Source organism: Pristiophorus japonicus, unplaced genomic scaffold, assembly GCF_044704955.1.
Source record: "Pristiophorus japonicus isolate sPriJap1 unplaced genomic scaffold, sPriJap1.hap1 HAP1_SCAFFOLD_2337, whole genome shotgun sequence".
In the NCBI taxonomy this organism is placed as follows: Eukaryota; Metazoa; Chordata; class Chondrichthyes; family Pristiophoridae; genus Pristiophorus; species Pristiophorus japonicus.
This window is the reverse complement of record NW_027252055.1, coordinates 3,594-29,638: the sequence shown is the minus strand read 5'-3', so window position 1 is coordinate 29,638 and position 26,045 is coordinate 3,594. Positions and strand designations below refer to the sequence as shown.

At 48.8% G+C, this 26,045-nt stretch overlaps 2 protein-coding genes across 2 annotated transcripts; both read right to left on the bottom strand.

Moving 5' to 3' along the window:
• Positions 1 to 261: 261 nt before the first annotated feature.
• LOC139245754 (histone H2B 1.2-like) lies at positions 262 to 1,253 on the bottom strand. Its single transcript, XM_070871270.1, has one exon. The coding sequence runs from the start codon at positions 1,251 to 1,253 to the stop codon at positions 876 to 878; it is 378 nt and encodes a 125-aa protein (XP_070727371.1). The 3' UTR covers positions 262 to 875.
• A 9,607-nt stretch (positions 1,254 to 10,860) lies between these two features.
• LOC139245755 (histone H2B) lies at positions 10,861 to 11,235 on the bottom strand. Its single transcript, XM_070871271.1, has one exon. It carries the CDS (start codon positions 11,233 to 11,235, stop codon positions 10,861 to 10,863), a length of 375 nt encoding a protein of 124 aa, XP_070727372.1.
• Between the last annotated feature and the right edge of the window lie 14,810 nt (positions 11,236 to 26,045).

Sequence of the window (26,045 nt, the reverse complement as noted above, 5' to 3'; positions counted from 1 at the left end):
GCTCTTCTTATATATTCTGGAGGGATACAGGGAGTGAACTTGTGATTGGTCGCTCTGCGGTGCATTTCATTGGTCTTTTCCGATGACCAATCACCATCTGCTTAGCCTGCCACTGAAAAGAGGGCGAAAATTATTGTTCGACTTCCAACGAATCTTCAATTTCAAAAACCCCGCCAATAATTTTTACAATGCGGTTATGTTAATAAATTCATCATTAGCCAAAGATTTCCAAACACATTTTATTCCATATTGCCTTCCAAATTCCAGAATGTAACAATCAGGATTAAATTAGGGTTCACTTTCAAACATTCTGTTACGGGACACATTCCAGCTCATTCTTTGTACAATTTGGGAATCACAGATCATGGCTCGATCCTCCGCACAGGCGGGAGTGAGACCAGAACTGGAAGTCCTTCTGTGAAAAGAGAAGAGGGACAGAGTGTTCAAACTGCAAAGTTCTGGTCTCTGTAAGAACTCCCATTCTGAGTTGTTGCACACGCAGGCCCCGGGTAATAAGCGGGTTGACTAACTAGATTTTTTTTTTGAAAAGGGCTTGAGAGAGAATGAGGTGAGTAAAGTCTAAAACAAGTCCATAATTCGTCGGCAGGCGACCAGGGAGTGTTTATATTTTACTGGGAGGGAACTTCATCAACGAAGCTAAGGCTGAACCGGACAGTAAAACCGATCATCTGAAAATTCGTATCTAAATCTACCCTGGATCTTTAAATGTTGTCAAAAACACTTGCTCAGGAAATAAGTACAGTAAATTGAAATTAAAGGATGACGCGATTGTGCAGCTCTTTCAGAGAGGTTGTGGGTGGCTCTTAAAAGAGCCGTTGTGTTTGGGGTTTGTTTCGTCAGAACAGCGTGGAGTTTTACTTGGAGCTGGTGTACTTGGTCACCGCCTTTGTCCCTTCCGACACGGCGTGCTTGGCCAGCTCTCCGGGCAGCAGCAGGCGCACGGCGGTCTGAATCTCCCGGGAGCTGATGGTGCAGCGCTTGTTGTAATGGGCCAGCCGGGAAGCCTCACCCGCGATGCGCTCGAAAATATCGTTCACAAACGAGTTCATGATGCCCATGGCCTTGGAGGAGATACCGGTGTCGGGATGAACCTGCTTCATCACTTTGTAGATGTAGATGGAGTAACTCTCCTTCCTCGACTTTCTGCGCCTCTTGCCGCCCTTCGGTGGTGTTTTCTTGATCACTTTCTTGGCGCCTTTCTTGGCAGTAACTGATTTCTTCTCTTCAGGCATCGTCTTGTTCAATCCGACCCAGACATGACGTAAACTCAGCTCGGAGCTCGTATTATATCGGCAGCCCCACACTCCGCCCACAGCCCTATGCTAATGAGGGATGGGTGAAGGCAACGATTGTGATTGGTTCATTCGCTGCGTTGTCAATTTCCATTGTTCTGTAATTCTCTGATTGGATATTTAAAGAGACCAATCAGATTTACCGCTCGCCACAATCTCAAATTCTTGAATTAGGTCATCAGTTACATCCCCTCCCGAGCCATACTCTGTTCTTTATCGATCGAGATATCTACATGTTCGACAGACATTGACCGGTTTGTAACCGAGATTGCCTGAGGGTCACTTCTGGTCAGGACTTGGGAGTCCTTCTATGAGGGCAAAAGATCCTCACTGTCCTTCCGCCCTGATGCTGCCTTCCTCCCACCGTTTAATTCAACACCTTTCTTATCTGTCACTGCTGTAACTATATTAGTTGTTTCAGTATTACCTTCACTGGAATATGCCATAGCTTCTGTGCCGTAAACGGCCTATTTCCCTTCGCACAGGGGACATAAATTTAAAGTAATTGGCAGGTTTAGAGGGGAAATTTCTTCACGCAGAGAGTGGGGGTCTGGAACTCACTGCCTGAATGGGTGGTCGAAGCAGAACCCCCCCCCCCCGAAGACCACCTAATAAGACTGTGTTATTTTGCCACCTGGGGAGTGCACCCCAGCCAGCACTGTAAGGGGAGACCTGCCCTCACAGCTTCCCTCTTTCCCACCCCACACCCTCTCTCTCTCTCTCTCTGTCACTCTCTCTTTCTCTCCCCTCTCTCCCCGTGAGCTCTTTCCTCCTAATTAATAAATCAAGACAACTGAGCAGAGGGAGCAAGGCCCCTCCCCAATCGTTAACTAGGGGAGAAGTGTGCCTCATTAAGTGCTCCCTCTGCTCCCACATTTAACGAGGCCTATTAAGACCATTAAGGCCTGTGACTTTGGGGTGAGTGTAACCCTTAAAGGGACCCCATGATGGCGACACCATCCACGTTGGTGGCAGGGCCAGTTAAGACTTACGCGCAGGCAGCTTCCACAGCCACTGCGGCCTCCTGCTGCCCTGCCACCATTTTGATTAATAACTAAAAAACATGGGGTCAAGAGCTACACTCACCCCACTATGAGCATCAAGGAGTGCGTGCGGGCGATGGCTGGGGTAGTCGGCCCCTCGGCCATTGTCGTGGCCTCCAAGATGTCCGGGAAGGCTGTGTTCTTCCTGGGGTCGGAGCAGGCGGTGTCCCTGGCCCTTGAAAAGGGGCTCACGGTGGGCGGGACGTTCCTGCCGGTGGACCCTCTCGAGGCCACCACGCAGAGGGTCATTCTTTCGAATGTCCCGCCCTTTGTTCCCGCTCCTCCACCTACATCAACTCGGGGAGGTAAGGTCGGGGATTAACCCGATACCGCTCGGCCTCAGGGAGACCAGCCTGCATCACGTGTTCTCCTTCCGCCGCCAGCTTTTTGTCCGCCTGGCGCGGGAGGAGATGACAATGGGCACCTTCAAAGTGGTGCATGAGGGGACTGCCTACCGCGTCTTTTGGACGTTGGACGGCGTACGGTGCCATGCCTGTAGGGAGGTAGGGCACGTTTGGAAGAACTGCCCCGCCTCCAAGGCCGCCAAAACACCAAAGGCGGCCAAGGCTGGCGCCGCCATCACCCCTCCCCCTAGTAGCATCCGCGTGGATGCGCGGACATCGTCAGAGGCCTTTGTCTTCATGGCCTCCGGCGGTGGGGAGGGAGAGTGTCCGGGTGGAAGGAAGGCATGGAGGAAGGTGAAATACCTCGAGGCGGGTCCCCTCAGAGCACCGGACAGCCCCATCACCGCGCCCGGCCTACCTCTGTCACCGGCGAGCGCGGGGTGCCCTGAGCCCGTGCCCAAGCCCTCGACCAATAGCACAGAGGGGCTTGGGCGCGGGCAAGAAAAACAAAAGGGGGGAGTGGAGCGGGTGGCCTCGGCAGTCATGGAGGTCTCCCTGCATCCACGCCACCCCCTCAGACAAAAAAGGAGGCACCGCTCCAATGAGGCGGAGGGGGAACAATATCCCTCCATGGAGGAGTTGGTGCCCGCCACATGTCCCGTGTCCTCCACCAGCGCCCCCAAACCGCGCCGTCGGCAGGGGGGAATCTGTCCCCGGGGAGGGTCAGACAGTCGACGCTGCCCAGCCTCTGCCTCCCAGGGATGGCGAGGAAGATCTGCCTGTTGTGGGGGGCGTGGGGCCGGCGGAGGAATATGTCGCCGCCGGGTCGGGCGTCCCGGGGACTGAGGCGGGCGGGGCTGAAAAGGCCGAACCTGAGCCCACCGAGTCAATATACAACATCTCCCGGGATCTGCTCGATCCGGCAGATAAATAAAATTTTAATAATTTTAAAGAACCTACACACACTGGGCTGGGGGGGTGGCGGCGGGAAGGGGGAAGAACACCAACCCTCGCCCCAAACTTTGGAGCTGGGGGACTTGGAGGACCTGGAGCAGTTCTTCGACCAGGTCTCTCCATGTTCCCCGGTGCCTGGGGCGGAGGGGGAACCCCTTCCGCTGCCGCTTCCTGACCCAGCACCACAATTAAAAGAGCCCAGTGGGGACTCCTCTGCCGATGATCCTGGGGGTGGGATCGGGGCAGAGCCAGGGCCGGATGGAGCAGCCAGGCCGTTTGTCGACAGACCGGCTGCTGGCGGCGACCTCCCGGAGGGGGATGGGGACTCGGTGGAGGGTGCGGGAGAAGATCTGGAGTCCATCGCCAGTGAGGTGGTGGATCTCCTCGTGCCCGCTGCTGAGTCCCGCCTCATTCCTGTAAAGGAGCTCCGGGACTTTATGGTCCAGAGCCAGGGTCGCCGCAACTGAGCCCATCTGGCCCTAGAAAAATGGTCCGAGCCGGCGCTCCTCATCAGGTCCGTCTGTGCTGCTGCTAAAACCATGGCTGCGGGTGGGCCCTTATCAAAGGCGCAAAGCCTTGAGCTGCGCCAACTCAAAACGTTCCTCGCTGGGCTGCTGAGGGAGTGGAGGTCAACAAACGACTCCACTCCACCCCCCACAATAGGTTAAGTAGAGGTTGCACTATGCTTTTGTCATGAAGATAACCATAACCAGGCTCAACATCAATGGCGGCAGAGAGGCACGCCGTAGATTTAACAATTTTTCGCTCCTGCGGGAGGGGAAATACGCGGTGTGCTTCCTGCAAGGAACCCACACCATTCCGGGAGACGAAGCCACGTTGCTCCTGGAATGGCAAGGAGAGGTCCGCATGAGTCACCACACTGCCACTTCTTGTGGGGTGGCCATCTTGCTGACCCCGCATTTTCAGCCGGAGATCTTGGGAGTCGAGGTGCCCATGCCAGGCCGCTTGCTGCACATTACGGTTCACCTGGGGGACGTGCCGCTCCATCTCGTGAATGTGTACGCCCCTCAGCCCGGCCCGCAGCAAACGCGCTTCTTCGAAGAAGTGTCTGCTCTTCTTGGCTCCGTCGACATCGGCAACTGCATTGTCCTCGGAGGGGCTTTCAACTGCACCCTCGAGGCGAGGGACCACTCCGGTGCCCCGCAGAGCATGACAGTGATCGAGAAGTTGAGGGACCTGGTCGGGTCCTTCGACTTGGTGGACGTCTGTCGAAATCTCCATCCCGACTCCAGCGCCTTTACTTGGGTGAGGCCTGGAAGAGGATGGTGCAGAATTGATCACCTTTACGTGTCTCGGGCATACGTTTCCTGTGTTCCGGCGGCCTCCATGCGGCCGGCGCCGTGTTCGGACCACCACCTGGTGTGGGCGGAGCTCGCTTCGCTCCACGTGAGGACGGGATCCACGTACTGGCATTTTAACAACCAGCTGCTGGAGGACGAGCGGTTCCAGGACTTGTTCCGTCATTTCTGGGCCGACTGGAGAAGGAAGCAGGGGGACTTCCCCTCCTTGAGGTTATGGTGGGACGTGGGCAAGGCTCACGTCCGTGTCTTCTGCCAAGAGTACGCGAGGGGGTCGACCAAGGTGCGGGCGGCCAGGGTCGGGCACCTAGAAAAAGAGGTGCTCGACCTGGAATCCCGTCTCAGTCAAGTCGTCGAGGCACCGGCCCTGCGGATGCTGTACGAAGCGTAGAAGGCCGTGCTGAAGGACCAGCAGTTCGTCGGGTCCCGAGGCGCGTTCGTGAGGTCGCGGATCCGGTTCCAGCGGGATCTAAACCGTGGCTCCCCCTTCTTCCACTCGCTGGAAAAAAGACAGGGTGTCCGTAAGCAGCTCTTGACGCTGTTGGCCGACGACGGCTCTCTCGTCTCGGATCCGGAGGGCGTCAGCAACAGGGCCCGAGGATATTACGGGGCTCTGTTCTCTCCGGAGCCGTCCAGCGAGGAAGTGCGTAGAGTTTTGTGGGAGGACCTGCCGAAGGACGGCCCGGAGGGCACCGAAAATCTGGAAGCTCCGCTAAGCCTGGCGGAGCTGACCAGCGCCCTCGACCGGCCCTCGAGGGGAAAAGCCCCAGGGCTGGATGGGCTGACCATGGAGTTCCACAGGGAATTCTGGGACATCCTGGGGGGTGACCACGCGCGGGTCCTGGGGGAAAGTCTGGCGACCGGGGAGATGCCCCTCTCTTGGTGCAGGGGAGTCATCGTCCTGCTGCCTAAGAAGGGCGATCTCCGCCTACTTAAGAACTGGTGCTCAGTCTCCCTCCTCAGCACGGACTACAAAATCTTTGGCAGGGTGATGTCTGCTCGCCTTGGCACTGTGCTGGACCACATGATCCACCCCGACAAGTCCTACACGGTCCCGGGCCGGACAATCCACGATAACATCCATCTGGTCCGGGACCTCATCCATCACTCCCAGAAGGCTGGTCTGTCGGTCGCCTTCCTATCTCTCGACCAAGAGAAGGCGTTCGACAGGGTGGATCACGACTATCTGTTCGGAACTCTGCGCGCTTTCGGGTTCGGGACGCATTTCGTCGCCCGGATCCGACTTTTATACACCACCGCAGAGTGCCTGATTAAGGTTAATGGGTCCTTGACGGCGCCCCTTCGCTTTAGGAGAGGGGTGCACCAGTGATGCCCCATTGTCCAGCCAGTTATATGCCATCTGAGTGGAGCCTTTCCTGTGCCTCCTGCGGACGAGGTTGATGGGACTGGCTCTGCAAGGGCTGGGCATGGAGGTCGTCCTCTCAGCTTATGCCGATGACGTGCTCCTCACGGTAGAGGATCCCGTTGACCTGTGGAGAATGCGTGAGTGCCAGGAGATTTACTCGGCCGCATCTTCTGTCAGTATCAACTGGGATAAATGTTCCGGACTCCTGGTGGGTCAGTGGTGAGTGGACTCCCTGCCGGAGGAGTTCAGGCCTTTTGCCTGGAGCACGACCATCTCCTCTATCTGGGAGTCTACCTTAGCCCCGACGAGGAAGCCTGGCCGGCAAATTGGCAAGAGCTGGAGGCCAAGGTCACCATTCGCCTCGGGCGATGGACAGGACTGCTCGGAGTGCTGTCCTACAGGGGTCGAGTGCTAGTCATAAACCAGCTGGTGGCCACTATGCTGTGGTACCGGCTGGCCACTTTGACCCCTCCCCCTGCGTTTGTCACCAATATACAGAAGAAGCTGGTGGACTTCTTCTGGAACAACAGGAAGCACTGGGTCTCTGCAGCGGTCTTGAGTCTCCCGCTTAGGGAGGGCGGTCAGTTGTTGGTGTGCATCAGCACCCAGCTAGCGACTTTCCATCTTCAGACCCTGCAGAGATACCTTTACATTGAGCCCCCTCCTAGGTGGCGTGCGCTGGCGACGTATTTCTTCTGCCAGCAGCACAGCCTCAACTATGACATGCAGCTCCTGTTTGTGAGCTTGGGGGGCATCAGGACCGCCGTCCAGGAGCTGCCTGTCTTTTACCAGGAACTCATCAGGGTCTGGAACAAAGTCTCCACCAAGCGCAGCTCTCCACCGGCTGGAGTGGCAGCTGTCCTGCAGGAGCCGCTGCTCGGGAATCCGTACCTCCACGACCGAGGTTTTATGTGGCAGTCGAACGAGAGGGTTGCGGCTGGCGAGGTGACCAGGGTCAGGGACCTGCTCGATGATGGAGGAGTAGGCTGGATGACGCCAGACATGCTGGCATGGCACCTAAATTCGGCCGACGTCTGCCGCATGGCCGATGCCATTGAGTCGCTAAAAACAGCTCTGGGCCCTGACTCCATTAGGTTTGTCGAGGAGGCTCAAGCACGTGAGGAGATCCCATCCGAACTGACCCCCGTCCGGACAGAATTCCTCATCGGCGCCAAACCGCGGAACCTCCCTCGGGAGCCGGCGCCTCGGGGGAATCCCCTCCGTGCCTTTCAGTTCTGCATGCAGGGGTTTCCTGTACGGGCTGCTCCTGCACACTCTCAACCTTGCCATCCTCGTCTGCCGTCCGGACACGCCATGGCATACCATCTTGCCGTCTGGAGGAGGCGGGGATCCCCGATGGAATGCACTCTATGCGGGAGTCCTCCCATTATTTATTGGGGACTTGGCCTGGAAGGTGGTACACGGAGCAGTCCCATGCAATAAATGTTTAAGTTGGTTCACGGGCTCCCAGGCCACCTGCAATTTCTGCGGTCTGGAAGAGTCCGTGTTCCACGTTTTTAGTGAATGTACGAGGTTGCACCCCCTGTTCCATTATTTAAAGGGGCTGCTCCTCAATTTCTGGCTGCACTTCAGTCCCACATTCCTGGGACGCTGTGCGGAGGGGAGCGGGTAGGTCCGAAGGCCTCCTTGTAGGACTGCTCCTGGGCACGGCCAAGGGTGCCATCAGCCAGTCCAGGCAGCGGGTGGTCGAGGGGGTCGTTCAGCCTGACTGCCTGCTTCTCTTCCGTGCTTACATCCGGGCCAGGGTGTCCTAGAGATGGAGCACGCGGTGTCCACCGGTACACTCACGGCCTTCCGCGAGAGGTGGGCGCCGGAGGGACTGGAGTGTAGTGTCACCCCCGGCACCAAATTTTAATATGATTTTATATGTTTTAAAGTTTAATTTGTTTTAATTGCTGGGTTTTAGTGTCCCCCTTCCCTTTTATAGGGGGCACTTGTAAATTATGGTTTTTCTGCCCCAAAAGAACCCCACAAAAATAACCAAAAAAAAAAGGGCACGTGAAAAGTGTTTGAAGTGTCCCCCAGATCGGGGGGCACTTGGATTAATTTATTATGTTTTCCCCAAAAAAGTTGTGCCGTAAACAGCCTATTTCCCTTAGCACAGGGGACATAAATTTAAATTAATTGGCAAAAGGTTTAGAGGGAAAATTTCTTCACGCAGAGGCTGGGGGTCTGGAACTCACTGCCTGAATGGGTGGTCGAGGCAGAAACACTCACCACATTTAAAACTACTTGGATGTGCACTTGAAGTGCCGTAACCTGCAGGGTTACGGACCTAGAGCTGGAAAGTGGGTTTAGGCTGGATTACCTTTTGTTGGCCGGCACGGACACGATGGGCCGAAGTGGCCTCCTTCCGTGCTGGAAGCTTCGATGATAAATGTCTAGAATTCTGAAACTAAAAGGATATACCATCCATCGTGCATATGCTGATTTAAAACATAGGGACCTTGGCGAAAATATCTATCTATACAGAACAAAATATAAATCAACGATATCTCCCTCCGCCCCCCTCCCTGTGAGACGGTGGGTGGCATTGAGAAGAGCCTTTGCTTTGTGCTTGGGGGAGAGGGTCGTGTTGAATCCATAAAAAGTGCGGCCCTGCCGTTTCAGAGCGTACACCACATCCATGGCAGTGACCGTCTTGCGCGTGGCTGCTCAGTGTAGGTCGAAACTGGTCGGCTAAGGAGAGAAAGACACAGCCCGGGAACGGCCGGATCTCCCGGGAACAGAGCCAGCATTCAAACTCTCAAACCAGACCAGAATTAAACTAGGCCCTTTTAATAACCGCCGACTCTCTTCATACAGCTATCATTGATAAACTAGAGAATATTTAAGGAACCGGTTGCGGTATTTATACAAGTTTTGAGTCTCTAACAACTGTAGTTTAATTATTAGCTGCTAACTAGAACAGTTTGCGTGAGCAGAAAACCGTAATGCAGATACCAGAAACTGAAAACTCCTGCATACAGGTCTGAAACAGGCCAATTTATCGGTACCAGAACTGAAGGTCTCCAATAATACAGTAAGCAGCCCTTTCACAGATACTGTGGGTGGCTCTGAAAAGAGCCTTTGGGTTATTAGATTAAATCTTGTCCGCTTTACTTGCTCTTGGACGAAGTGGTGGTTTTCTTGGGCAGCAGCACAGCCTGGATATTAGGCAGCACCCCACCCTGAGCGATGGTCACCTTTCCCAGCAACTTGTTGAGCTCCTCGTCGTTGCGGATGGCCAGCTGCAGGTGTCTGGGGATGATGCGGGTCTTCTTGTTATCGCGGGCCGCGTTGCCAGCCAGCTCCAAGATTTCAGCGGTCAGATACTCGAGCACAGCAGCCATGTAGACCGGGGCTCCGGCACCCACACGTTGAGCGTAGTTCCCCTTTCGCAGGAGCCTGTGAACACGGCCCACAGGGAACTGCAGTCCGGCCCGGGAGGAGCGAGACTTGGCCTTGGCCCGAGCTTTACCGCCGGTTTTTCCTCTTCCAGACATTTCCACAATCCGCAGGTTCAGACAAGGAATGAGAAACTCCTCCCATATCTGCCCTTCTTATAGCTTCTGGAGGGATGCAGGGAGCGAACTTGTGATTGGTCACTCTGTCGTGGATTTCATTAGCCGTTTCCGATGACCAATCACAGCCTGTTTAGTCCACCAATGAAAGGAGGGCGGAAATTACTGGTTCCCAACAGTCAGAATCTAACGATTTTTAAAATTCAAAAATCCCGCCAATAATTGTTAAAATTGCGGATTATGTTAGTAACTTCACCATTAGTCATATATTTCTATACAATTTGTTTCCTTTTGTCTTATTCCATGTTTCCCTTGCAAGTTCTGGCCTGTAACAATCAGGATTAAATTCGGCTTCAGTTTCAAACTGTCTGTAACGGGCGGGACTCAGTCCCCACTGATTCTGTAACGGGACACATTCCAGCTCCATCTTTGTAAAAGTGAACTTCTTTTCACAGGAGCTGCTGTGGGAGTGAGACCAGAACTGAGAGCCCTTCTGCAAAAAGAGAAGAGGGACAGAGTGTTCAAACTGCCCCTGTTCTAGTCTCTAAGAACTCCCATTCTGGGTTGTTACACTGCGGGGAGTCTCGGGTTAATAAACGGACTGAGCGCAACGGAATAAAACAAAACGTGAAAAGGGCTTGAGTGAGAATGTGACTGAAATCAGAGTTTCCCCGCCCCCCAAAATAAATTCGTCGGCAGGCGCTGTGAATGAACGGGTCTGAGAACAAAGGGAAAGCGACCAGGGACGTGTTTGTAGTTGACTCTGCAGGAAATTCCAGCGACGCCAAGGTCGAACGTCAGTGAAGCTGCTTATGAGTATTCAGAACTAAATCTACAGCTGGAACTGCAAAGGTTCTCACACACACTTGTTCGGGAAATAATTACAGTAAATTGAGTCTAAAGGGTGATGTGTTTGTGCAGCTCTTTCAATGATGTTGTGGGTGGCTCTTAAAAGAGCCGTTGTGTTTGGGGTTTGCTGTCAGGACAACGTGGAGTTTTACTTGGAGCTGGTATATTTGGTCACCGCCTTTGTCCCTTCCGACACGGCGTGCTTGGCCAGCTCTCCGGGCAGCAGCAGGCGCACGGCGGTCTGGATCTCCCGGGAGCTAATGGTGGATCGCTTGTTGTAATGGGCCAGGCGGGAAGCCTCACCCGCGATGCGCTCGAAAATATCGTTCACAAACGAGTTCATGATGCCCATGGCCTTGGAGGAGATGCCGGTGTCGGGGTGAACCTGTTTCATCACTTTGTAGATGTAGATGGAGTAACTCTCCTTCCTCGACTTTCGGCGCTTCTTGCCGCCCTTTGGTAGTGTTTTCTTGATAACTTTCTTGGCACCCTTTTTCGAAGCTGGTTTCTTTTCCTCAGGCATCGTCTTGTTCAGTCAGGCACAGATATGAAGGAAATTCTGCTCCAGGCGAGCATTATATAGGCAGCCCCACAGCCCGCACACAGCCCTATGCTAATGAGGGATTGGTGAAGGCAATGACTGTGATTGGCTCATTGGCTGCGTTGTCAATTTGACATTGTTCTGTATCTCTCTGATTGGTCTCTTTAAACATCCAATCAGATTTATTGCTCGCCACAATCTCAAATTCTTGAATGAGGTCATCAATTGCATTCCCTCCCGATTTGTACTCTGTTCTTTATGTTTCTGTTCTGCTCTCAAGTAAAAATGGTTAATGACGGCCGGACTTATGAGCTTCACGTTTTTTCCTGTATATATATCTGAACAGCAAACTCGCTGCTGTGTTTGTCGATCTAGATTTTTACATGTTCGAGACATTGACCGGTTTGTAACCGAGATTGCCTGAGGGTCACTTCTGATCAGGATTTGGGAGTCCTTCTTTGAGGGCAAGGGGCCCTCACTGTCTTTCCGCCCTGATGCTGCCTTCTTCCCATCGTTTAATTCAACACCTTTCTTATCTGCCACTGCTGTAACATGGATGAAACAGCACGAATTTATGAAGGGGAAGTCATGTTTGACAAATTTGCTGGAATTCTTTGAGGATGTAACGAACTGTGTGGATAAACGGGAAGCAGTGGATGTGGTGTATTTGGACTTCCAGAAGGCATTTGACAAGGTGCCATATAAAAGGTTACTTACTGCACAAGATAAAAGTTCATGGGGTTGGGGGTAATATATTAGCATGGATAGAGGATTGGCAAACGAACAGAAACCAGAGAGTCGGGATAAATGGTTCATTCTCACGTTGGCAATCAGTACCCAATGGGATGCCACAGGGATCAGTGCTGGGACCCCAACTATTTATGATCTATATTAACGACTTGGAAGAAGGGACTGAGTGTAACACAGCCAAGTTTGCTGACGATACATAGATGGGAGGAAAAGCAATGTGTGAGGACACAAACATTCTGCAAAAGGACATAGACATGCTAAATGAGTGAGCAAGAATTTGGCAGATGGAGTATAATATTGGAAAGTGTGAGGTCATGCACTTTGGCAGAAAAAAATCAAAGAGCAAGTTATTATTTCAATGGCGAAAGATTGCAAAGTGCTGCAGTACAGCGGGACCTGGGGGTACTTGTGCATGAAACACAAAAGGTCAGTATGCAGGTAGAGCAAGTGATCAGGAAGGCCAATGGAATCTTGGCCTTTATTGCAAATGGGATGGAGTATAAAAGCAGGGAAGTCTTGCTACAGTTGTACAGGGTATTGGTGAGGCCACACCTGGAATACTGCATGCAGTTTTGGTTTCCATATTTACAAAAGGATATACTTGCTTTGGAGGCAGTTCAGAGAAGTTCACAAGGTTGATTCCGGAATGAGGGAGTTGACTTATGAGGAAAGGTTGAGTAGGTTGGGCCTCGACTCATTGGAATTCAGAAGATTGAGAGGTGATCTTACCGAAACATATAAGATTATGAGGGGGCTTGACAAGGTGAACGCAGAGAGGATGTTCCCACTGCTAGGGGAGACTAGAACTAGAGGGCTTAATCTTAGAATAAGAGGCCGCCCATTTAAAACTAAGATGAGGAGAAATTTCTTCTCTGAGGGTTGTGAATCTGTGGAATTCGCTGCCTCAGAGAGCTGTGGAAGCTGGGACATTGAATAAATTTAAGACAGAAACATAGTTTCTTAAACGATAAGGGAATAAGGGTTTATGGGGCAGGGAAGTAGATCTGAGTCCATGATCGTATTAAATGGCGGAGCAGGCTCGAGGGGCCGTATGGCCTACACTGCTCCTATTTCTTCTGTTTTTATGTTCTTATGTTCTAACTACATTAGTTGTTTCAGTATTACCTTCATCTGGAATACCCCGTAAATGTCTATGATTCGAAAACTATGAGTATATGCTGATTTAAAACACCTAACACCACAATATAGATCTTGGCAAAAAACATATCTTTGCAGAACAAAATGTAAATCAACTATCTCGGCCCCGTTCCCCGGGTCACTGCTCTCTCTGTGAGGCGGTGGGTGGCTCTGAGAAGAGCCTTTGTGTTGTGCTTGGGGGAAAGGTCACGTTGTTCAGCCGCCGAACCCATAGAGAGTGCGGCCCTGCTGTTTCAGAGCGTAGACCACATCCATGGCAGTGACCGTCTTGTGCTTGGCGTGCTCAGTGTAGGTGACCGCATCCCGGATCACATTCTCCAGGAAAACCTTCAGTATCACGCGGGTCTTCTCGTAGATCAGGCCCGAGATTCGCTTGACTCTGCCTTTACCCAGTCCTTTGCCTCCTCATCCAGTCATGGTGATTCTTTACTCAAATCACCACTGAATGTTAATCTCTCGCCTTACCCATTGTCTGTTGAGACCACCAATGAAACGAGGGCGGAAATTCCTGTCAACAGTCAGACCTCGAACGATTTTTAATTTCAAAAGCACCGCCAATAATTTTTTTAAGTGCGGATTATGTTAATAAATTCACCATTAGCCAAAAGTTTACAAACAGGTTTTACTTCCTTTTATTTTATTCCATATTTCCCTTATAAATTCCAGACTGTTACAATCAGGATTAAATTCGCGTTCACTGTCAATCTGTCTGTAACGGACGGCAATCAATCCCCACTGACTCTGTAACGGGATACATTCCAGCTCAAACTGTGTAAAAGTTGGGAATCACAGATCATGGATCGATCCTCCGCACAGGGGGAAGTGAGACCAGAACTGGAAGTCCTTCTCTGAAAAGGGAAGAGGGACAGAGTGTTCACAGTGCTCCCGTTCTGGTCTCTGTACGAACTCCCATTCTCGGTTTTTACACTGCGGGGAGTCCCGGATTAATAAACGGATTGGCCCACAACAGGAATTGAAAAATAAACTCGAAAAGGGCTTGCGAGAGAATGAGGTGACTGAAATGTGAGTCTCATCCCCTAAACAAGCTCCTAATTCCTCGACAGGCGCTGTAAATGGGAACGAGCGACAAGGAACCGTGTTTGTAGCTTGAATATCAACAGCGGCCTAACGACGAACCGGACAGTGAAGCTGCTTATGAGAAATCAAAACTAAATCCACAGCTGGAACTGCAAAGGTTCTCAAACACACATGTTCAGGAAATAATTACAGTAAATTGAGTCTAAAGGGTGATGCGCTTGTGCAGCTCTTTCAGAGAGGTTGTGGTGGCTCTTAAAAGAGCCGCTGTGTTTGGGGTTTGTTCTGTCAGGACAGTGTGGAGTTTTACTTGGTCACCGCCTTTGTCCCTTCCGACACGGCGTGCTTGGCCAGCTCCCTGAGCAGCAGCAGGCGCACGGCGGTCTAAATCTCCCGGGAACTGATGGTGTCAGATTCTGGTATGTGAGTGTATATTTTATTCTGTACCTGTCTATCTCTGGTATATGAGTGTGGCGTTTAATCTGTACCCGTCAGTTACTGGTATATGATTGTGGGGGTTATTCTGTACCCCTCAGTTTCGGTTATGTGATTGTGAATTTTAATCGGTACCTGTCACTCTCTAGTATGTGAGTGTGGTGTTTATTCTGTACCTTGCACATGGCCTTCTTCGACCTTACAAAGACCTTTGACACTATCAACCACGAGGGTCTATGGAGCGTCCTCCTTTGTTTCAGATGCCCCCAAAAGTTAGTCACCATCCTCCGTCTGCCCCACGACGAGATGCAGGCCGTGATCCTTACCAACGGATCCATTACAGAGCCAATCCATGTCCAAACTGGGGTCAAACAGGGCTGCGATTTCAGCCCAACCCTCTTCTCAATCTTTCTCGCTGCCATGCTCCACCTAACAGTCAACAAGCTTACCACTAGAGTGGAACTAAACTACAGAACCAGTGGGAACCTGTTCAACCTTCGTCGACTCCAGGCCAGGTCCAACATAAGAACATAAGAATTAGGAACAGGAGTAGGCCATCTAGCCCCTCGAGCCTGCTCCGCCATTCAACAAGATCATGGCTGATCTGACCGTGGACTCAGCTCCACTTACCCGCCCGCTCCCCGTAACCCTTAATTCCCTTATTGTTTAAAAATCTATCTATCTGTGATTTGAATACATTCAATGAGCTAGCCTCAACTGCTTCCTTGGGCAGAGAATTCCACAGATTCACAACCCTCTGGGAGAAGAAATTCCTTCTCCCAGAGGGTTGTGAATCTGTGGAATTCTGTGTCTGGCATGCAAATCTAAGATCACCCCAACCTCTGTCATCAAGCTACAGTACGCAGACAACGCCTGCATCTGCATACATACAGAGGCTGAACTCCAGGACATAGTCGACGTATTCACTGAGGAGTACGAAAGCATGGGCCTTACACTAAACATCCGTAAGACAAAGGTCCTCCACCAACCTGTCCTCACCGCACAGCACTGCCCCTCAGTCATCAAGATCCACGGCACGACCCTGGACAACATGGACCATTTCCCATACCTTGGAAGCCATATCAACAAGAGAAGACGATGAGATTCAACACCGCCTCCAGTGCACCCGTGCAGCCTTCGGCCGTCTGAAGAAGTGTTCAAAGACCAGGCCCTCAAATCTGCCACAAAGCTCATGGTCGACAGGGCTGTAGTAATACCCGCCCTCCTGTATGGCTCAGGGACATGGACCATGTACAGTAGACACCTCAAGTCGCTGGAGAAATATCACCAACTATGTCTCCACAAGATCCTGCATGTCCCCTGGGAGGACAGACTCACCAACGTTAATGTCCTTGACCGGGCTATCCCCAGCATTGAAGCACTGATCACACTTTATCAGCTCCGCTGGGCAGGCCACATTGCTCGCATGCCAGACACAAGATTCCCAAAGCAAGCGCTCTACTCAGAACGTCTTCATGGCAAACGAGCCAAAGGCGAGCAAAGGGAACGTTACAAGGACACCCTCAAAGCCTCCCTGATAAAGTGCAACATCCCCACTGACACCTGGGAGTCCCTGGCCAAAGACGGCCCTAAGTGGAGCACCTCGAGTCTCATTGCCGAGAGCATGCAGAAATCAAGCACAGGCAGCGGAAAGAGCGTGCGGCAAACCAGTCCCATCCATCCTTTCCCACAATGACTATCTGTCCCACCTGTGACAGGGACTGTGGTTCTCGTATTGTATTGTTCAGTCACCTAAGGACACATTTTTAGAGTGGAAGCAAGTCTTCTTCGATTCCGAGGGACTGCCGATGAATAAATATTCTGTACCTGTTAGTCTCTGGTATGGCTGTGGGGTTAATCTGCACCTGTCAGCTGCTTTGTGAGTGTGGATTTTATTCTGGGGTTCCTCTTGGTTCTGCTATATAAATGTGGGTTTAATATCTAACTGTCAGTTTTTGGTATGTGAATGTGAGGTTTAATCTACACGTATCAGTTTCTGGTATGTGAGTGTGGTCTTTAATCTGTACCTGTCAATTTCTGGTATATGACTGTGGGCTTTATTCTGTACCTGTCAGTTTCTGATGTATGCCTGTGGGGTTAATCTGGAACTGTCAGTTTCTGGTATGTGAGTGTGGGTTTCTATTCTGCAACTGTCGGTTTCTGCCATATGTGTGTGGGTTTAATCTGTACCTGTCGGTATCTGATGTGTGAGCGTAGGTTTTATCCTGTACCTGTCAGTGTCTGGTATGTGAGTGTGGGGTGTAATCTGTACATATCAGATTCTAATATGCGAGTGGGTATTTTAATCTGTACCTGTCAGTTTCTGATATATGAGTGTAGGGTGTAATCTGTACCTGTCAGTATCTGCTATATGAGTGTGGGTTACTATTCTGTACCCGTCAGTCTCTGGTATGTGAGTGTGTTCTTTTTTTCTGTAACTGTCAGTTTATGATATGTGAGTGTGCATTTTATTCTATACATTTCAATCTCTGGTATGCGAGTGTGGGGTTTAAGCTGTACCTACTGTGAATGTTCCACTCCTGGTACCAAGAGATCCTATCTAATTGTTGGTTGCCTTAACCTTTGTTGTAAAGTAATGATGGCAAGGTTAGCAAACCCTCTTGTGGTCAAGGGCTCCCAAGTTATGATCCAACGAACTAAAGAACTACTCGACACAACAACAATATGATTCAGGAAATAGACTGTGAACGGATGAATGCGAAACTCCTAGAATGATCCTAAGTGTTATCATGGAATGATAAAAGCGGGGAATGTGAATGTTTAAAAATGTATAGAGACATTGAAGTTGAGAACGTGGGAATTGTATAGGGACAGTATAAGCTGACAAAGAATTCACGGAGGAATAGCCATGACATCTCAGACTCGAGACTGCGAAATGTTACAACACTAACACATATTGAAACAAAACCCACAGCTTGCAGAAAAACCTCAAGGTCTTATTAAATCATGTTATTAACCTGAAACATTAACAGAAGGTCTTTGTTTAAAATCAGACCATACTTAGGTCGGCTTATGAGTGGACAAAGGGAAAGAGGGATCAAAAGGGATAGGCTGGACTAGGATGTCACTCTAGCCCTATCTTGTTATCTTTTGCCGAAAATGTATAACCATCGTCCCTTTACAATGTAATGTCACTTTGTCCGTAGGAAGTGGGTGCGTTCGAACACACTTGCATTCCTTCTGTCTGATAAGGTCCCCGATCGGGATTTGCTTTTTAAATAAAAGCTTGCTTTGTTTAAAGCACAAACGGTATTCGTTTCAGTAATTTTGCTGAACCAGATTGAGGTAAAAGAATCCAAGAATCAACACTACCAGTTTCTGGTATGCGAGTGTGTATTTTATTCTGTACCTGTCAGTTTCTGGTACATGAGTGTGTATTTTATTACCTGCCCATCTCTGGGATGTGAGTGTGTGTTTAACCTATACCTGTCAGTTTCTGGTATGAGTGTGTAAGTTTTAATTTGGACCTGTCAGTTTTTAAAGCACAAACGGTATTCGTTTCAGTAATTTTGCTGAACCAGATTGAGAGAAAAGAATCTTCATTTACATTTGGTGTCAGAAGTGGGACCGAAAACTTGCGAATTAAGAGCCAGACTAGCCTTGGACGAGACGAGGGGAAAGTGGCCACTGGAGTGAGTATGATTTCAATACTGCTCCAGTTTCCCCCGGTTTCAAAAGTCTGAGGAAAGTTTAGCCACTCGCTGGTTCTCAGGTCGTGTCTGAACGAGATCCAGGACAATCTGTTGAATACCTTTCAAACTTAGAATAGGGATTGAGATAGGGAAATTGTGCGGTGACGCAAACCAAGCGGCGACTTGGAAAGATAGGTTAGAATAGGTAAGTATTGCGTGGTGACGCAAACCAAGCGGCGACTTGGAAAGAGTAGATCCGTGCGGCGACACGGAAAGTAGGGATAGTTAGAGCTAGATAGGGATAGATGATCAATCATGGATCCAAAAATTAATAGGAAAGAAATAGATACTCAAACAAAACAAATTGAAGAGTTAAAAGGCTAAGATAAATAAGCTGAAAGGGATCCACAAACCCAACTTAACCCTGACCTCCGATTTCACGGAGTGACCTCGACATGCATGGATATAATGCAGAATCAAGGGACCTGTGGGCCCTGGTAAAGCAAACCCTGAGCCCAACTGAGCATGCCCGATTTCTAACTCACCTAGGACGTGCTACTCATGATGCATTGGTGGTTGCTCACCCTAACAATGTCCAGGATCGCCTAAACGCTATCTTTAATGCTCTCACCACGACCCTTCAGAAGCCCATCAGTATGGAGCCGCCTCGGGTGGAAGGACCAAAACCTGAGCCAAGGAGATACCAGATGGAACTGCAGTATTGCGTGCAGGGTTGGGTGGATAAACAGGGATACGGTTATATCAAACACCCAAATGGCCCGGGCCCTGCTAATTACGGACCGCCCTACTGTCTCCGGCCTGGTATGGGAAGAGGTCGGGGCTGGGAAAGACGAGATGGATGCTTTATTTGTGGGCAAGGACATTGGAATAGAAATTGTCCCTCCCGTCAGCACAAAAAAGGAAGAGGAGGAAGGCAAGGGGGGAGAGGACGGGGATCTTACACTAACTTCTCCCAGAACAACCCCTTTGGCCAACCGTCCCCCGATTCGTATGGACTACGCAGGGACCCTCCCCGGACGACGAACCGATGATATTGTTAAAATATTCGGAATGAGTGGCAACCCTTCTTGATAGATACGGGAGCCTTCATGTCTTCTGTACAATCAAAGCTTAAACTCCCCACCTTCACTGAAACACAGGGACTGTCAGGATTCCTGGGACAAGTCTCTACATTCCTGGTGTCAGAAACGGTTAAAATGGGTTACCAGGAAGAATCGGTGGAACATCGATTTGTTATCACAACCAATCTGGACTGTAACTTGATGGCTAGAGACCTCCTCTGCAAATTCCAGTTGCATTTGGAGTGTGGAGATGATGGGATTATTGTAAAACAGGGAACCCTTAAGCGGCAGTATACCACTAGAACCCCTCAGTGGTGGTCTCTGGACCTGCCACAGGCACCCTATCACGTGACCCTAGCATACGATCCCAGTGGAAATGGGAAGACCTCTTCACTCCAGCAATCGATGTCCCCTATGCTCAGAGGCAGAGCAAAATCTCACCTTTGCTTGGGCCAGGCACCAGAGAACAGATCAGTGCAGCACCTGAGGCACAGACCATCCATCACGACTGCGTGGCAATGATCCGACTGGAACGATCTAAAAATACCTTCCCAGCTCCAGTGGCAGGACTCCTGGGGAAGAAGATCAATTTCATAGGTACCCTTCCAGCGGTTGTGGCAGAATCGCGGAAGAGAAGGATCAAGGCAGTCGACCTCGAGGACAGAGGCAAGATGGCGTTCCTGCTGCAGCGAGGGGCAGCGTGGTTGAAAAAAGAGCCCCACCACGCTAAAGATTTGGGAGTTATGGTGCGCCAGGCGATAGACGAGGCTGACCCTACCAGCCGGGATGTGCAAATTGTAAAACATGGCCGAACAGTCCAATTCCACGGGGACCCCGAGAAGGTCTTAACGACTCTGCAGCATCATACTGGCTCTGGCATACCTGACTATGTGGATTCTCATGTGTGGGCAGAGGACCCCTCCCAAGTGTATTATACTCCCATTGATCCGATTGAGATCCCACTGCAGGGCAATGTGGACTGGCCCTCTATCCGACAGTACCCACTGAAATCACAGGCAATCCTAAACTGACCTTTCGGCACTGTACTGCAATTAATCCGGCCTGTTTTCTTACTGAGCCACCCCAAGATGAGGAACAACCCAGTCATGATTGTTTATCTTTAATTTAAGAGGCCACATCAGTCAGGGAAGATTTTGTTGATGTACCAATTGAAGATCCAGACTGTATTATGTATGTTGACGGAATTAATCCAGAAGGTACACGAATCTCAGGATACGCCATAGTAAACCAGGAGAATCAAGTCTTGGAATCTGCCGCTTTTGAAACTGCCTATTCTGCCCAACAAGCTGAACTATTCGCCCTCACCCGAGCCTGTATCTTGGCCAAAGATCTCAAAGTCAATATCTATACCGACTCTAGGTATGCCTTTGGGGTGGCCCATGATTTCGGACAATTATGGAAAAATAGGGGATTCCTAACCTCACAGGGGAATGAGATATCCCATAAGCAACTAGTATCTGATTTGTTGCAAGCCCTCATGCTCCCCAAGCACATTGCCGTTGTTAAATTACCGCCCACACCACCGGAAAATCCCCGGTTGATATAGGGAACCACTGTGCTGACAAAGAGGCTAAACAGGCCTCTCGTGACCAACAGATGGTAGTGCCCAAAATGATGAGTCAGACTAAAAATCCTGCGAAGGATAAGTTAGCCTCGGAAAAACCAATGCCAACCATCCAAGATGTTATAAAAGCACAGGAGGACGCTCCTGAAAAAGATAAACTGTTGTGGAAATATTATGGATGTACTTATGACAATGTTTCTAAACTCTGGACCACTCCCGCGGAACAGACTTGCATGACTGACGAGTTGGCTCTATGGGTTATTGATTGTATGCATTTTGCTACTCATTGTGGAGCAAGAACCACGAGTGATACACTTTTGGCTACTTGGTGGCACCCTAGACTCCAGGCACTCACCCAGAACATCAGTAGTCGTTGCCTGGTTTGCCAGCAACATAATCCAGGGAAGGGAGTCCCCTGTGATTGGGGTAAAACGCTCCTACCTGAAGGTCCCTTTGAGACATTTCAGTTGGACTACATTGAATTGCAAAAAGTTCAGTGTTACAAATATGTGTTAGTAATAGTAGATGTGTTTAGCAGATGAATTGAAGCCTACCCTAACCTGGACAATAAGGCTCAAACTGTTGTTAAGGTGTTAATGAGGGAAATTGTTCCTAGATCTCAGCTCGACTGATGACCACCTATGTTCTTTCTCTGACTCAGGCTCTGCGACTAGCTCACAACCAGGTTCAAGATGCTCACCTCGACCTCCCAGTTTTACCCGAATTGTCCCTCGTGGCACCAGGGAAGTATGGATTCGGAAGGGATTAAAGCCACAATGGGAGGGGCCTTTTCAGGTGTTACTCACTACCCCCACTGCAGCCAAGGTTGAGGGGAGGGGTGCCTGGGTTCACCTGCACCACTGCAAGCTCACCACCCTCTAACGGACCTATTTTACTGGTTATTCTAATTCCTGTTTCTGTTCCAGACTTCCTCTTCTCCATAGCTGAACAAGGCTGTTGGCATCCTAATTGGAACGTGGACCAGTTTGAACTTTTACCCGTAGTGATAGACAGCCAGCTACACCGACGGTGACCTAAGAAGAGAGACGGGAAAACTGAACTCTTTTAATCAGCAAAATAATTGGACTATTTATCTGAATCCTGAGCCATAAGATGAAACTGTCTGTATGCCACATTCTGTATAATAGTGTTGATATATGACAGTTTCGGCGCATGGGAGGGGAGACAAAGATGAGAGCTCCATGTAAACACCTTTTTGTACATGTCTTATGTTTATGCGCAAAATGGGAACTTTTCTAGACGTTGGGTGTGTTCACATTCCCTATACATTCCAAAGGGAGAATTCCTTTGCGCCCCGTTCCACTAACCCTAACTGAGACTGTCAGATGGATTCAGAGCCAAACTATCACGAGAGGAGGGGGCCAATACAATACTGCTGAAGCTCTGGAGGGCATCACAGCTGAAATGGTAGCAATAAGGATCGTAGCATTACAAAACCGAATGGCCCTCAATTACCTGTTAGCTGAGAAAGAGGGAACGTGTGCCGATAGTGCAACATTCAGATCCTTACATTCCTGATAGTTCAGAAAACATAACCAATCTCGCTGATCACATAAGAAGGGAGGTGAAGAAGTTATCCACACCAGCAGAAGGATCTAGCTGATTTGATTGGCTATCAGATGGATCTTGGAGATCCTATCTAATTGTTGGTTGCCTTAACCTTTGTTGTAAAGTAATGATGGCAAGGTTAGCAAACCCTCTTGTGGTCAAGGGCTCCCGAGTTATGATCCAACGAACTAAAGAACTACTCGACACAACAACAATATGATTCAAGAAATAGAGTGTGACCGGATGAATGCGATACTCCTAGAATGATCCTAAGTGTTATCATGGAATGATAAAAGGGGGGATTGTGAATGTTTAAAAATGTATAGAGACATTGAAGTTGAGAATGTGGGAATTGTATAGGAACAGTATAAGCTAACAAAGAATTCATGGAGGAATAACCATGACATCTCAGACTCGAGACTGCGAAATGTTACAACACTAACACATATTGAAACAAAACCCACAGCTTGCAGAAAAACCTCAAGGTCTTATTAAATCATGTTATTAACCTGAAACATTAACAGAAGGTCTTTGTTTAAAATCAGACCATACTTAGGTCAGCTTATGAGTGGACAAAGGGAAAGAGGGATCAAAAGGGATAGGCTGGACTAGGATGTCACTCTAGCCCTATCTTGTTATCTTTTGTCAAAAATGTATAACCGTCGTGCCTTTACAATGTAACGTCACTTTGTCCGTAGGAAGTGGGTGCGTTCGAACAGACTTGCATTCCTTCTGTCTGATAAGGTCCCCGATCGGGATTTGCTTTTTAAATAAAAGCTTGCTTTGTTTAAAGCACAAACGGTATTCGTTTCAGTAATTTTGCTGAACCAGATTGAGGTAAAAGAATCCAAGAATCAACACTACCAGTTTCTGGTATGCGAGTGTGTATTTTATTCTGTACCTGTCAGTTTCTGGTACATGAGTGTGTATTTTATTACCTGCCCATCTCTGGGATGTGAGTGTGTGTTTAACCTATACCTGTCAGTTTCTGGTATGTGAGTGTGTGTTTTAATTTGGACCTGTCAGTTTCTAGAATATGTATGTGTATTTTATTCGATACCTGTCAGTTTCTGATATATGAGTGTGCTGATTAATCTGTACCTGTCAGTTTCTGATATGAGCGTGAGGTTTAATCTGTACCTGGCAGTTTCTGGTATGTGAGTGTGCATGATATTCTGTACCTGTCAGTTTCTGATATATGAATGTGGGTTTAACCTGTACCTGTCAGTTTCTGGTATATGAGTGTGTGTTTAAATTGTACCTGTCAGTTTTTGGTAAATGAGTGTGTGTTTAATCTGTACCTGTCAGTTTCTGGTATATGAGTGTGGGTTTAATCTGTACCTGTCATTTCTGCATGAGTGTGGGTTTTATTCTGTATCTGTCAGTTTCTGGTAAAAAAAATGTGGGATTAATCTGTACCTGTCAGTTTCTGATATTGGAGTGTTGGTTTTATCCCATAGCTGTCAGTTTCTGGTATATGAGTGTGGGTTTAATATGTAACCATCAGTTTCTGCTAAAAAGTGTGTGGTTTAATCTGAACCTGACAGTTTCTGGTCTATGAGTGTGGGTTTTAATCTATACCTATCAGCTTCTGGTGTGCAAATGTGGGTTTTATTCTGTATATTTCAGTATCTCGTATATGAATGTGATCCGTTTCAATGGTGAAACAGCATTGGATCCTACCGCTCCAGTGGCCGTAAGATTCACAATGTAACTCAGCCACTTCGGATCACTGTTGGAGTGACAGCTTCTGCTGCCTGTGATAATAGGATTGAGGTCAGTTCTGTGTCTCTGCGCTCTGTAAGTGATAATGCACTCACTGTGAGAAGGAGCTGCTTGCACTTTTCCTTGTATTCCAGGTGAAGGAAATATCAGATTTATACTGGCTCAATGAACTATTTTGCTTTGAGAATAATACCAGAAAAATATTAGTTATGATATGGACAACTGAGGCAGAGAATATAAAATAAAGTTGTAATGAATGGAAATGTTTAGAATAAAGTAAAGTATCTGGAGAGAAAAAACCATGATACAAACAGTGTCCTTGTCACAGTTAACTCAGAGACTCGGGTCCTGAACTTAAAGAAAGGTAAGTCGATGGTATGAGACGTGAATTGGCTAGGATAGACTGGCTAATGATACTTAAAGGGTTGACGGTGGATAGGCAATGGCAGACACTTAAAGATCGCATGGATGACCTTCAACAATTGTACATCCCTGTCTAGCGTAAAGATAAAATGGGGAAGGTGGCTCAACCGTGGCTAACAAGGGAAATTAGGGATAGTTTTAAAACCAAGGAAGAGGCATATAAATTGGCCAGAAAAAGCAGCAAACCTGAGGACTGGGAAAAATTTAGAATTCAGCAGAGGAGGACAAAGGGTTTAATTAGGAGGGGTAAAATAGAGTATGAGAGTAAGCTTGCTGGGAACATAAAAAGTGACTGAAAAAGCTTCTATAGATATGTGAAGAGAAAAAGATTAATGAAGACAAATGTAAGTCCCTTGCAGTCAGAATCAGGTGAATTTATAATGGGGAACAAAGAAATGGCAGAACAATTGAACAAATACTTTGGTTCTGTCTTCACTAAGGAAGACACAAATAACCTTTCGGAAATACTAGGGGACTGAGGGTCTAGCAAGAAAGAGGAACTGAAGTAAATCCTTATTAGTCAGGAAATTGTGTTAGGGAAATTGATGGGACTGAAGGCCAATAAATCCCAGAGTACTGAAGGATGTGGCCCGAGAAATAGTAGATACATTGGTGGTCATTTTCCAACATTCTATAGACTCTCAATCAGTTCCTATGGATTGGAGGGTAGTAATGTAACCCCAATTTTTAAAAAAGGAGGGAGAGAAAACACGGAATTATAGACCGGTTAGCCTGACATCGGTAGTGGGGAAAATGTTGGAATCAATTATTAAAGACATAATAGCAACGCATTTGGAAAGCAGTGACAGGATCGGTCCAAGACAGCATGGATTTATGAAAGGGAAATCATGCTCAACAAATCTTCTAGAATTTTTTGAGGATGTAACTAGTAGAGTGGACGAGGGAGAACCAGTGGATATGGTATATTTGGACTTTCAAAAGGCTTTTGACAAGGTCCCATACAAGAGATTAGTGTGCAAAATTAAAGCACATCGTATTGGGGCTAATATATTGACATGATAGAGAACTGGTTTGCAGACAGGAAGCAAAGAGTAAGAATGAACGGGTCCTTTTCAGAATGGCAGGCAGTGACAGTGCTGGGACCCCAGCTATTTACAATGTACATTAATGATTTGGACGAAGGAATTGAATGTAATATCTCCAAGTTTCCAGATGACACTAAGCTGGGTGGCAGTGTGAGCTGTGAGGAGGAAGCTAAGAGGCTGTAGTGTGACTTGGACAGGTAGGTGAGTGGGCAAATGCATGGCAAATGCAGTATAATGTAGAAAAATGTGAAGTTATTCACTTTGGTGGCAAAAACAGGAAGGCAGAATATTATTTGAATGGTGACAGATTAGGAAAAGGGGAGGTGCAACG